At 38.9% G+C, this 14,158-nt stretch overlaps 1 protein-coding gene across 1 annotated transcript in view; it reads left to right on the top strand.

The window, feature by feature from the left end:
* Positions 1–14,158, top strand: part of VEPH1 (ventricular zone expressed PH domain containing 1) — a 208,579-nt gene that overhangs the window by 18,863 nt on the left and 175,558 nt on the right. Inside the window, exon 3 of the mRNA XM_081828481.1 lies at positions 3,491–3,706. Coding sequence (XP_081684607.1) covers positions 3,491–3,706 — 216 coding nt within the window. The remainder of the gene's footprint in view (positions 1–3,490; positions 3,707–14,158) is intronic.

Below are 14,158 nucleotides of genomic sequence, written 5' to 3'. Positions count from 1 at the left end.
GGACTAATACATCCCTGATCAGGTGCCCACGGCTCTATCTCCTTTGCTATAAAGTGGTTCTGTAGTCTGAGGCAATGTTATGTGGGATCTTGTGTCAGCACACCAAATACTCTGTGATCCTTCAAATAGTGTCTCAGGCTTAGGCCCTGTGGGCAAGAAAGTCAAACCCAAACCTGGATCACATGTAAATCCCACTCAATGTAACTGATGTCCCTTCCAAGGTGGAAAAGGTCTTATGTAAATAACTTGCACCAAATGATTGATTGGTGTTCTTATGGGATAGTGCCATTCTGGGGGTTCAGCATTGACCTCTGTTGCTAGCAAGTTGCATGTTTAGGTAATAGCAATATTAATAAGATCACCTTGGTGAATGGGAGCTTATGCTGTTGGGTAATGCATAGCTCTTATTCCTCACACCAAGATTATTCCATTTGTTCACCTATTGGATCACATTAGGGTGGTTATAATAAAGCCTTGGCTCATGTCACTTGGAATATAGTCTTCCTTTTGTCAATGGCATTGGTTCTCTTTTCTATCTATCCTTATGTATGTATTCTCTCTATTACATAAAATACTCTTCATTACACATGATGCTGCTTGATATTTGAAGATAATGCCATTAAAAGTAACTTCTATTTACAAGGGCAATTGTGACCAAAGATAAGTGATTTTAGCCCAAGAGTATTCTCTGTTATTTTTCACCCTGAGAATGGCTTTGGCTTTTCTATTGCTGCAGAGATTTTTTTTTTTTGAAAAGTTAGAATCATTTTTTTGCTCATTCATATTCTGTTTTGTCTCTATGACTTGGCTCCATAAGAACCTATTTACTGCATAGCAGGATTCTGTTCTGGCATAAGTAATAATTCTGATGCAGTAAAATAAAGAATACAGTCACAAACAAAGGAGGAATGTAAAAGAAAATATTCTAAAACTGTCTGCCAACCAAGTGGTGTTCATTCAAGGAATGTGGGGGATGGATTAATATCTGGAAATTTCATATTATACGTTTACATAACACTCACATATGTATGCTGGCTAAGAAAACATGCTTGGTTATCTCCGTAGATGCTAATAAGACAGTTAAAAATTAAAACAAATATATAAACTTTGACAATAGGAAGAAAGTGATGCATCCTATATGATTTTAAAATATTTACAGCATTTTCTAGCTTTTGACCATAAAATTTTAAATCAAAAGTCAAGAACTAAAACCAAGAACTAAACCAGTATTCTTGCTTTTATCACTTTTATGTAAAATAGCTTAGGAAATTCTAGCCAACACAATAAGCCATGGAATACATAAAAGGTATGGATCCAATACAGAAATATTACCAGAACATCCAAGAAAATGATCTGAAAAAATATCATAGTCAAGAATTGAGCTAAACAGCTGGGTACAAAATGAATTAAAAAAATGCAGTTTGACTTAATCAGCAATAACTAATTAAAAGTTCTAATGAGGAAAAAATACAGATTTTGTTAACATCCACAACAGAGACATAAAGTACACTGGGAAACCTCTTTAAAACTCTGTGGGGTTTACATGAAGAAAATGGCAAAATTAGTATTGTAAAAGAATTGGAAAATGGGACAAGCAAACAGAAAAGACAACTCTGAAATACAAACTGATGTGTATGAAACAATAACTAGGAACGGAATTATTCAATAAATGATGGTGGGAAAATTGATTAGCTATTTAGTAGAAAATGTTCATCTTTACTTCTATACACAGCAGATAGATTCAAGAGCTAAATGAATAGTTAAAAGATTAATTTCTAAAGTACCATATGTTAAATGTTTTAAGTTTTCTTTTTCTAATCTAGAAAAAATGCAAGAGAATTTTTATTAAACCTTTGGATGAGGAAAGTTTGAAGTTAAAAAACAAAGCCATTAAATGAATCACAGGAAAGCAAGGAGTACATATAGGGGGTTATTTGCGTGCTTAGAGTCTCTATGCCCAATACATAGAAGCTGTGAACATGGTTTTCCCAGGGCAGGGAACAGGGGTGAGAGGGAGACTAACTTTTCACTGTGAACCTTCCTTTATATCTTTTGTTTTTTTGTACCGTGTTCATATATTACTTTTTCAAAAAAATAACTCAAATTTCCAGTTTAAAAAAGAACAAACAATGAAATCCCAAAAGGTTGACAGATTTGACTCTTTAAAAACTTAGCACGTCAATAGATAACAGCAAAGAAACTAAAAATGATGAAACATGGAGACATATTCACAATCAATATGCCAAGTATTAACTTAATATCCTTGGTAGAAAAAGATATCAAAGGAGGATCCCAAAACTTGACGTCTTCTCGGGAAAAACTGACACAGGATACAGTGGGCAATTCCCAAAGGAAGAAATACAAATGGCCAATAAGCATGTGAAAATACTCAACCTCACTTCTGATCAAGGAAATTCCAAGTAAAACAGCAATGAGATAACTGTTTTTCACTGATCAAATTAGCACAAATTAACAATACTCTGTGCTTGCAAAGGCAATGGGGAAATCATGTTTTCACCCAGCTGATGGGAATATATATACATCAGTAAGACCTTTCTGGAAAGTAGTTTGGCAGTATGTATCATGAGTCTTAAAGATGTTCCTGTCCTTTATCTCAGAAATTTCCACTTCCGGAGAATCTAGACCATAAAAAATCTAAGTATGGAGGGGGCTTCATGCATAAGATGTTTACTGCAGAATTAGATACAATAGCTAAACCAGATAGTTAGGCTGGAGCTTTCAGTAGGACAGAGAAGCCCCATCACTTCCCATCTCTAACAGTACATGATGGTGTAAGGATCAGATTGCTTCACTGCTTGATTATATTTTCATTTTTGTCAGTCTGCCAGGCCATGGACCGACCAATTTTCCAAATTAAAGTGATGGGCCTATTTTTCACATTTAGATGTTCTGGAGGGTCATATTACCTCCCAGTAAAGATGATTAGATATTTGAGGGAGAATTAAATAGTTGAATGAAGGGAAATTTGGTTGGGGAAAGCTAACGTGGATTTGGTAGTTATTTGAACTGAAAAGAGAGAGCTGAGATGATGTGTTCTGTTGTGTAGAGAAAGAGAAGGAATGTTTATGAGGGGAAATTGGAGGATGATTTGAAACATTTCACAAAAATCACTGAAACGTCAGAGGAAAAAAGTCAACCCTGACCTGTAACGGACTTAGAAGCCGAAACAGTCTGAAAATTAAACCCACTTGGCAAGTGAATAATTAAGCTCCTTTGGACTCTCCCTGCTCCCTGGCTGTGGATCTGTGACAGCAGGAACCTGCTGTTTCAGCACATTTGCATATCACCTTGTCCACCAGATTCTCATCTCCAAGGAAGAAGGCCCTCATCGTATTGGGGCTTTCAACCTCACCCCTTAGCATACGGTATAGCATACCCATTTGCTAAGTGAATAAGTTGATATGTTGTCAGTCCTTTGAAAGATAACTTTCCAGAGTGTTATTTAACATGAAGGTTTTCTTTCAACTAGGATTACCAGACCAATAACAATGACCAAGCTGTGGTTGAAATCTGTATCACGCGAATCACGACAGCCATCAGAGAGACGGAGTCAATTGAAAAACATGCCAAGGCCCTTGTGGGGCTCTGGGATTCCTGCCTGGAGCACAACCTGAGACCCTCTGGGAAAGATGAAGACACTCCCCATGGAAAAATTGCTTCTGATATCATGAGTTGCATTTTACAGGTATGTCATTGTTCATCATCATGCTATTTGATACTGGTTTGCAACTTCGGTGAACACATGGTGTCTCTGAACCAAGAGCTAATGTTTCTCTAGCCTTTAGATTCTGTAAAAAGATACCACAAACCATCAATAGCTGAGCCCCACAAGGCTCTAGAGAGCCTCAATTGTCTGCAAGACACACTGTGGGGAATTCAAAGTAATACCGCAGCAAGCTCCAATCTATTTAGAGAGATAAGACATGTGCATATCAAAACCTAACATTAATGTATGCCAAGATCCAAATGATGAATACTGGAAAATTCAGAAAAAAAGACTTCTTTTATCCAAGGAGACCAAAGAGGGGGTGGAGTCTGAACTGAGGGACCATGAGCTTGGAATATGTGGAGAGAAGTGACTAAGTCATTTTTACATGTACTTCTATATGCATTGTGAATTTGCCATGATAATAATATTTGCCTATTCTAACTGCCTGGCTGGCTCAGTCAGTAGAACATGCGACTCTTGATCTCAGGGTCATGAGTTCGAGCCCCATGTTGGGCATGGGGCCTACTTCAAAAAAAAAAAAAAATTCCTTCTTCTGGTGTAAACATGAATTTGGAATTTGGGCTCAGCCACAAACCAATTATGTAAGATTGAAATGGTAGGGAAGTCACTTAACTTCCCAAGCCACAGTTTCTTGCCTATAAAATACAGATGAAATGACATTGTTTAGGACAAATTTTACCAACCAGTAAATGTTGGTGATGTTGATAGGTGTTTCTCAAAAGGTAATTCTGTGGTCAAATAAGTTTGGAAATACTGAATTCATTTTTCCCTTTTGGGTTATCATATGTTTCATAGCATATTAAAGGCTCTGAAAAGTCCTGCAATTAAGAAAGCTGGTTAATTTTGTTTAGTACAGTACTTTTGATTCTGATGTGCCCATGAAACTTCCTTTCCCCTCCCTAACCCCCAAAACAATGGTTTCTGAGCACAGCTCAGGAAATTCTGGTTATGTGGGAGTGTTGCACTGTGTGTGACATCTAATATTAGCCTCTTTTCTTCTTCCTCCTCGTCCTCCTCTTTGTTCTCCTCTCTCTCCCCCAACTCCCTCCCCCTCCTCTTCACAGTTATCTATACTTAAGTGGACCATGTTCCATTTTGTCTGTCTAGACCAGACACTGCTCTACTGAACAAAAGACTCTACACACCCTGTCACACTGTTTTTCCTTTGTCCCCAGGGTTAGGGATAGGAGGGGAGGAAATGGGGATTTCAGAAAAATTAGTGAAAGATTAATGCTGCATGGATATACAAAACAAAGACCTAATACACCTGTTCTTCGCTGATTATCTTAAATGTTATTGACATTCATCAGAAACATAGATTATCTTACTCCAAAGTGCCATTCCACAGACATTCAGACAGAAATTCACAAATCATCCATACTCTCTAGCTCCCACTGTGATTTCAAAACCATTTTTGAGTCTGGACTCTAGAGTGGCACTATGCAATAGAAATGGACAATAAGCTACAAACAGAAGCCACATACGTAATTTCAAATTTTCTAGTAGCCACATTAAAAAGAAGAAAAAAGGAACAGATGAAATTCATTTGATAACATATTTTCCTTAACCCAGTATATCCAAAATATTATTATTGCAACACATAATGAATATAAAAAATTAATGAGATATTTTACTTCTGTTGTATACCAACTCCTATAAATCTGGTGTGTGTTTTAGCACATGTTACTTTGGAGTGGTCACGTTTCAGGTGCTCAGTTACTTCCCATGGGTCGTGGCTCCTGTGTCAGCAGAGTTCTAGAGAGTCAGGAAGTCTTTCTGGATGGAGACCACATTTGAAAGGGTTATGAGAAAAGAGTGGCAATTTCACCAGGTAGGAAAGGTGAAGCGAGAGGATATTTCAAGCAGACAAAACGTTCCAAGCTTGTGCAAAAGTCCAGATTTGTGAACTGAGATCAAGGTCAAAGAATTTTAAGCAGGCTGCCCTTCAAACTTCTCCAAATTTAAAAATAAAGGGGATGTTTCATTCTGGGCGAAGGCATTAGGTCTCCTACTTAAAAAGGGGGTTGGAGCACTGGGTGTTATCTGCAAATAATGAGTCATGAAACACTACATCAAAAACTAATGAAATGGGGTGCCTGGGTGGCTCAGTCGTTAAGCGTCTGCCTTTGGTTCAGGTCATGATCCCAGGGTCCTGGGATCAAGCCCCGCATCGGGCTCCCTGCTCATCAGGAAGCCTGCTTCTCCCTCTCCCACTCCCCCTGCTTGTGTTCCTTCTCTCGCTGTGTCTCTCTCTGTCAAATAAATAAATAAAAATCTTAAAAAAAAAACAAAAACAAAAACTAATGAAGTACTGTATGGTGACTAACATAACAATAAAATAAATTTTTAAAAAGGGGCGAGGGTTGGAGGTGGGGAGCAAATAAAAACACTAAACTTGATGCTGATCAATGACTCCAAGGAAATGAATGTGTAAGACTATTGAGAGCAGGGCCCTAAGCACAGGCACTGATATTTTAGGAAGGGACAGAGAACGGGGTTACAGGATAAGCCTCTTGGTTGACAAGGACAAGTGAGTCACAGAAAGGGGCAACTCCAGGGGCGCCTGGATGACTCAGTCGTTAAGCACCTGCCTTCGGCTCAGGTCATGATCCCAGGGTCCTGGGATCAAATCCTGCATGGAGCCCCGCATGGAGCCCCACATGGAGGCTGGCATCAGGCTCCCTGATCCGCAGGAAGCCTGCTTCTCCCTCTCCCACTCCCCCTGCTTGTGTTCCCTCTCTTGCTGTGTCTCTCTCTGTCAAATAAATAAAATCTTTAAAAAAGGGGGGGGGGCGGCTCCAGCCTGAAGGGCCAGTGTGGACACAGGCTCTTCACTGTGCACCCTTGGAGGAGGCAGAAGGTATTAAATGGAAGGCAGGGAGCCCTAAAGGCAAACTTGCTTTTTGGCAAAGTTCAGTGATCTGTGCAGGCCACCCTTGGGGATGTGATTCCAGAAAGTCAGCCCCAGGATCCAAAGGCAAAGCTGTGGTTGCAACTTTGCTGTGTAGCTTTGATCAAATTTTAAGGGAGAATTTTTGGGCTGTGGTAAATATTGAAAACACGATTTTGTATTACATATAATTTAGGATCTTGTGGGAACCATGTAGAAATCCAGATGACTCATATTCGGTTCTGTTTTTTCAGTAAAATAAAACCGTAGATTTTTTTTAAAAACTTTAAAGCCAACTGCTTAGCATTTGAGCTTGCACAAAACCCCCAAAACAACAAAACAACAAAGAAAGAGTGATTCCTTCTCCGCCCATCTACATCCCCAGATAAGCGATGCCAGAATCACACTATCAGGTGTGGACCTACCAGTTCTTCCCACATCCTTGGCCACTTTAACTCAAAATTTTTTTTTTCTGGCCATTTCACTATCATTTCAAGCTAAATATTTTCACACACATAGAAACCTTCTGTCTTTTTTCCCCCACATTGCTTTTTTAACCTACACTCCAAACCTACTTCAGGTGACTCCTTCCTTTTCCACTTTTAATTAGTAATTATATATTTAATTATTTCTTTTCTTGACCCCCTACATTTATGAACTTGCCACATTGACCTTAAAGCAGTTTTTAAAATTCCAGTATTCACCTTCCAACCATTCCTCAGTCCAAAATCAGTACCAGTACTCACATGTACTTGTGAGTTCTGGTTTCTTTTGCCTTGGGTGACATGTTTTTACAAACTTACCCCATGTCCTTAAACAAGTCTCACAACCTGTCCTTTATAAAGCAGAGGATGAACCAGATGATCTCTCAGCTCACCTTCCAGTCTAAAATTCTGACTCCTGTAGGAGATGCTGAGAGGTAGATTAGCAAAGAGCTTCGGAGCTTGAGGGCCTTCGAGTCAAATGCTCTTGGTCTTATATAAATGAGAGCTTGGCAAGTCATCAGAAAGTAATTATTTTTCTTTTTTTGTAGATGGACCAACTCTCCATTCACCTTGATTCTACACTTCAATTTTCTTATTTCCTCTTCAGTTAGTGCTATATAAGATTCAAAGTCTGTCCCGGGCTGGCCTTGCATGCGAAGTGCCTTGGGCATTTTTGAGAGCATTTCCTTTGCAGCTCTTAGAGGCAGAATTGGTTATCTTGATCCAGAATTTTATTCAGTAGGCAATCCCAGCTCTACCATTTACTTGCAGTGTGATCTTGGGCAATTTTATCTTTCTGTGCCTTGATTTCCTCATCTGTAAAATGCTGCAGCTGTCTCATGAGTTTGTTGTGAGGATTACATCGTCATTAGATAATAGACGTAAAATATTTGGGACACAGGAAATGCTGCATGAGTATTAATTCTGGTTGGCATTATCATCATCTGTAGAAAACTCTAAAATAGCACTCAGTGCTTTCTAACAAGCTATTCACTTCATTATTTATTTTAGCCATTGTTCATTGCTTGTTTCCCCCTCCCCAAAATAGAAGCTCTGTTTTATTGATGTAGTCCCAGCACCTAGAATAGTGAATAGCACACAGTAAGTGCTCAAAATAATATTTATTGAATGAATGAATGAATGAGGATTGAATAGATCAGGAGATGTGGCTGCCCTCTGGATTCTGCAGAACAGCTATGTTTCTCTCTAGAATGGCTCCCAGTACTTATTCGTCAGTTAATGCCACACAAGACAACGGCAAAAAAATGGGAGGAGACTGGGACACAACCGCCCAGGTTACTGAGACCCACTCTCTTATTACCTGTCTGAAAATACACTGGGAAAATTTAGGTGTATGTGCCATTTAGATTATATATATACCCATGCTGCTAAGAACCAAGCATTTTATATATAAATCCAAAATTTGCTTGATTATCTGATCAGTGATGCAGGGTGAAAAGCCATAAAACAGTGATTTTAATAAATGACACTTAATATTTCTTGAGATTACTCTTTTACGGCTTTTAGTTGAATTCAAAGCCCAAGAACCAAAGAGCTTTTTAGTTGCTATCATCTCAGATAGATATCTTTCACTTCGCTTTATACTTTTCAATTTCAAACCTCTGGGAAATGTTCCCAAAGCCCATGTTTTCAAAAGGAAAACCTCCACCAAAAGCTCAAATTGGTGCTAATCTAGTTAAGAAATATAATTCTTGGCATCCATAGAACAAAGATCTTTTGTTCTGTTTCTATAACTAAAAATAACTGTCCCCCTGAGCAAGTTTTTTTGTTTTTTTTGTTTTTTTTAATCTACCCTGTACCTCACTGAATGTGTTCCCTGAGTACTGGGCACCGAATTGTGTGTAAGATGATATGCATATCAACAGGCTCACATCTGCACTGAGAGGCAAGGGCCATCATAAGCTCCAGCATTAACAGCTGCTATTAACGTGGTTTATTTGTACAAGTGATCATTGGACTTTCTCTGCGTGTGTACCATTAACATTCCTGTGATCTAAATAATCCTAAAGATAACATAAATTAATGGGCCTGAGATCTACTGTGTTAGCAACTCCTTTTTCTTCACTTAAGAGTGAAGTTCGGCCATTAGAAGGAGGTCGTATGGTAGCTGTTAGGTCCATGGGACCTGTGTCTTTCTAGCCTCTTCTTGGCCTCCCAGGCCCTCATTCATATCCTGTTTCTGTCATCAGTGCCATGGCTTCTTGATACACTAGAAATGGTCTAGACACTAGTTAAAGATTGAAAGCCTTTGGTGGTAATTCCATGGTGTTTATACAAACAATTTGCTCTTTGCTTCATGTTTTACTCCTCCTGTCATTTGTGAGATATCCAGATGACATATGTGGGAGGAAAATAGAAAAGTTGAGTGTGTTAAAGTTTTGTTTTGTTTTTTAATAATGACGTTATACTTTTATTTTATATTTGACTTTATTTTATTATTTATTTAGTTTTATTAGTTTCAGAGGTTGGATTTACTGATTCACCAGTTGCATATAATACCCAATGCTCATTACATCAAGTGCCCTCCTTAATGCCCATCATCCCATTACCCCACATCCCCTCCAGCAACCTTCAGTTTGTTTCCTAGAGTTCACCATCTTATGGTTTGACTCTCTATTTTCATCTTATTTTATTTTTCCTTCTCTTCCCCTATGTTCATCTGTTTTGTTTCTTAAATTCTACATATGAGTGAAATAATATAGTATTTGTCTTTCTCTGACTGCTTTATTTTGCTTAGCATAATACCCTCCAGTTCCATCCATGTCATTGTAAATGATAAGATTTCATCCTTTTTGATGGATGTTGAGTAATATTACATTATATATATACCACTTCTTTATCCATTCATCTGTCGATGGACATCTGGGCTTTTTCCATATTTTGGCTGTTGTGGACATTGTTGCCATAAACATCGGGATGCAGGTGCTCCTTCAAATCACTATGTTTGTATCCTTTGTATAAATGCCTAGTAGAACGATTGCTGGGTTAGAGGGTAGCTCCATTTTTAACTTTTTGAGGAACCTCCATACTGTTTTCCAGAGTGACTTCACCAGTTTGCATTCCCACCAACACTGTAAGAGGGTTCCCCTTTCTCTGCATCCTTACCAACATCTGTTGTTTCCTGAGTTCATTTTAGCCATTCTGATGGGTATGAGGTGGTATCTCATTGTGGTTTTGATGTCTTCTTTGGAGAAATGTTCGTTCATGTCTTCTGCCCATTTCTTGACTGGACTTTTTTGTTGTTTGGGTGTTGAGTTTGATAAGTACTTTATAGATTTTGGATACAAGCCCTTTATCTGATAAAACATTTGCAAATATCTTCTCCCATTCTGTAGGTTGCCTTTTAGTTTTCTTGTCTGTTTCCTTTGCTGTGCCGAAGCTTTTTATCTTGATGAAGGCCCAATAGTTGATTTTTGCCTTTGTTTCCCTTGCCTTTGGAGATGTGTCTAGCAAGAAGTTGCTAAATCTGAGGTTGAAGAGGTTACTGCCTGTGTTCTCCTCTAGGATTTTGATGGATTCCTGTCTCACATTTAGGTCTTTCATCCATTTTGAGTTTATCTTTGTGTATGGTGTAAGAAAATGGTCCAGTTTCATTCTTCTGCATTTTTAAAAGTATACTGTCATTATTAAAAAACAATGACATACTTTTAAAAAAATTTTACACATTTCACTTAGAATCACACTTCAAAGACTTTAATAGCTGCCTACTATTTTTTTCTAGAACATCTAGAATTGTTATAAGAAGAATGGGATGGAATTGGTTAAGACAGCCTGTTCTTTCATGGTTGTTGGCAAACTTTAGCTCACACCCAAGGTTTAAAAATATCAGTTGCTGGGAATACTGATTTTCATTGATCTTTCACTGTCTGTGTTCACAATTAGTAGGAACATGAGTTGTACTTCCCAATGCTACCATCTGTGGTTTCTAAGCAAATTACAGGTAAATGTGCTTGGAGATGTAGTCCTATAATGGAAGATGTGTACTTCTCTAGCTGCAAGTTGTTCTTGGCTAAAGACTCAGAGTAGAAAAAGTAAACCTGGGCACAAAGTTCTTTGTTGGAAAGCTCTGAGAATTGTGTGATTGTGTTCCACTCTCAAAACTAGGGCTTTGATCAGCGCTGACAGGGATAAAGATGTGTCATCTAAAAGTTAAACTAGCAAAAATCTACGCATAATGGAAAGATTGGCTGTCTGTAGGGGTAACCTAAAAAATTGTATAGGTGAGACTGAGGGTTTTGGGAAATACCCAAATGCTATAATTGAAGTAATAACTATTACCTCAAGGGAGCAGGGGTAGAATAAGATTATAATAGAGAAAAAGGACAAATGAATTGGCCTTGGTAAACACCACTTCCTAAACATACTCTAAAGAATATGTCAACAAAAAGGAGGCTGCTCAGTAGGGGGTCATTATTATGGCACAATTAGCAAAATTACCCAGCACTGTTTTGTGTGTGTGTTGGTAGGGGGAGGGTGTAATGGATAGAGACTGAACCTGATGGACAGGAAAGTTCCAGTCAGTCACTAGAGATGGGGATTTGGTTATGGGGTAGGATTGTGATTTTAGTTGGGTTTCACCATGGCCTGAATGACTTAACCCTCAGGATCTCTCTCTGCTCTTATCTGATTTTGTGCCCATCAGTGAACATTCTGGTTAGTCATCTGGTTCCTGATATCCTGATAATGTGAAAGAGTCTGACCTAGGAAAGACCCTCACTGTAGATGAGTAAACTGGCATGCCTGATTATGCACCTAGCTTTTGGAAATCCCTTGGTGTGAGTTAGCATCAGTGGATCCAAACAATTCTGTCTGGCCTGACTAAGCACACACTCAGACTTCTAAAGCTGAAAGGCAGGGAGCAGCCAGCCTCCCAGGGAGGCCTCAGAGCTCATCACATCAGTAATGGCCCAGTCCAATCAGGCCTAATTAAATTCACCAGGAGAGGAAATACTCTAGATAAAGTCAAAGCCTGGTATCAGAGAAGTCTGGCTGCTAGCCATTGTCCCAATAGGAACCATGTTAGGAACTCTAAGAAGGATAGGACAGAAACCTAGTGAGTGGAACTGCTATAGAAGCACAGATTTGTCACAAAGGGATAGATTCAGAACTTGCAAGATGGCTGACTTAAATGTGGGATATCAGGTTAGGTTTTTGAATACTTACTTTCTCTGCTCAGGAGTGAGATTGACCCTTGAATCTAGAAAACGGGTGGAACTACAGAAATGGATTAAGGCTTTATAGGTCTATTTTTGTTTCTAGGGACTGAGAGGGGAAAAAAGCTTAAGCACAAAAAAGTTAATTGACTCATTTGGAAAAGTTGGAGGCTAATATTGGCCTCAGGCACAGCCTAATGCATGGGGCACAAATGATGTCACCAGGACCTATTTTCTCTCAACTTGTCTCTCAAATAGATGCATGTTGCCTTGACTCCCATACAGATTCTCTCCTGAGGACACAGCCTGGCAGCGGCTACTCTTAGTCTTCCATTCTCACCACCTTGGATTCAATAGAAGAGAGAATCTCTTTCACAGAGCCTTTTAATGATTCCTTAACTGTAAATGGGTAACTTGCCCATTCTTGAACCTACCATTTGGACCAAAGAAATGTGATTCTCTGACTGGTCAATGTCTGAGTTATTTGATGACTCCTGAAGCCAAGGGTGCAAATGCCTTCATTAGAAAGAAGTATCATGGCACCTTGGCCATAGAAGTAGGAATCTGCTAACGAGTGTGTAACAACTCACCTGCCCAATCAACTAGGACTGAAAATGGATGGCATTGGAGGTTCAGACCCATACTCAGCCATTGCTAGCAGTAACATGAGCAAGAGACATGAGAGCAAATGGGCCTCCCACCTCCGTGCCTCCCTTCCCATCACATTATGTTCCTGATGACAACTATCACAATAGATTTACATTTTCTTCATTAGTTATTCAGTTCTCAGATGTTTATTGAACACCTACCCCAAACCCAGAATTGTGGGATGTATTAGAGGGAAAAATCCACAGGTGGAAAGATATGAGCACTTTTCACATGAATGGTTACAGAAAAACAACTACCTTTTATTTCTGATATAATAATATTAAGTCACACATAGTATGCAGTGTGCAACCTTTGCCTTATAGTTAGGCTAAAGGATGGGGTTGATGGTCAGAATAGTTGATTGTAGTGAAGACAAACCGTTCTTTTTTTTTTTTTTAAGATTTTATTTATTTAATTGTCAGAGAGAGAGAGAGCACAAGCAGGGGGAGCAGCAAGCAGAGGGAGAAGCAGGCTCCCTGCTGAGCAAGGAGCCTGACGTGGGTCTAGATCCCAGGACCCTGAGATCATGACCTGAGTCAAAGGCAGACACTCAACCCATTGAGCCACCCAGGCATCTCAAACCATTTGTTTTTAAGAAAATAATTTGTATTTTTAACTATTCCCTAATTAGTCAATTAAATGTTGATGGCACTATTTTATATATAAGGATATTGATGACCAATCACAAACTAAATCAAAAAGAGAATTATTTTACGACCCAGAATTTCTTTAGTTTTTAGTCTTATGTTCATTCACTTTTTTTTTCTGAATCTCACTGGCTGAAACTTTAGCTTTTAAGATATAGTCAGAAAGCAACAGTCAACAAAACCAAAAGACAACCGACAGAATGGGAGAAGATATTTGCAAATGACATATCAGATAAAGGGCTAGTATCCAAAATCTATAAAGAACTTATCAAACTCAACATCCAAAGAACAAATGATCTAATCAAGAAATGGGCAGAAGACATGAACAGATATTTTTCCAAAGAAGACATCCAAATGGCCAACAGACACATGAAAAAGTGCTCAACATCGCTTGGCATCAGGGAAATCCAAATCAAAACCTCAATGAGATACCACCTCACACCAGTCAGAATGGCTAAAATTAACAAGTCAGGAAATGACAGATGTTGGCAGGGATGCAGAGAAAGGGGAAGCCTCCTACACTGTTGGTGGGAATGCAAGCTGGTGCAGCCACTCTGAAGAAC

Source organism: Leptonychotes weddellii, chromosome 1 (assembly GCF_054177405.1).
Source record: "Leptonychotes weddellii isolate Sample4059 chromosome 1, ASM5417740v2, whole genome shotgun sequence".
Lineage (NCBI taxonomy): Eukaryota > Metazoa > Chordata > Mammalia > Carnivora > Phocidae > Leptonychotes > Leptonychotes weddellii.
The sequence above is the reverse complement of the archived record's forward strand: the minus strand, read 5'-3'. Positions and strand labels throughout refer to the sequence as shown.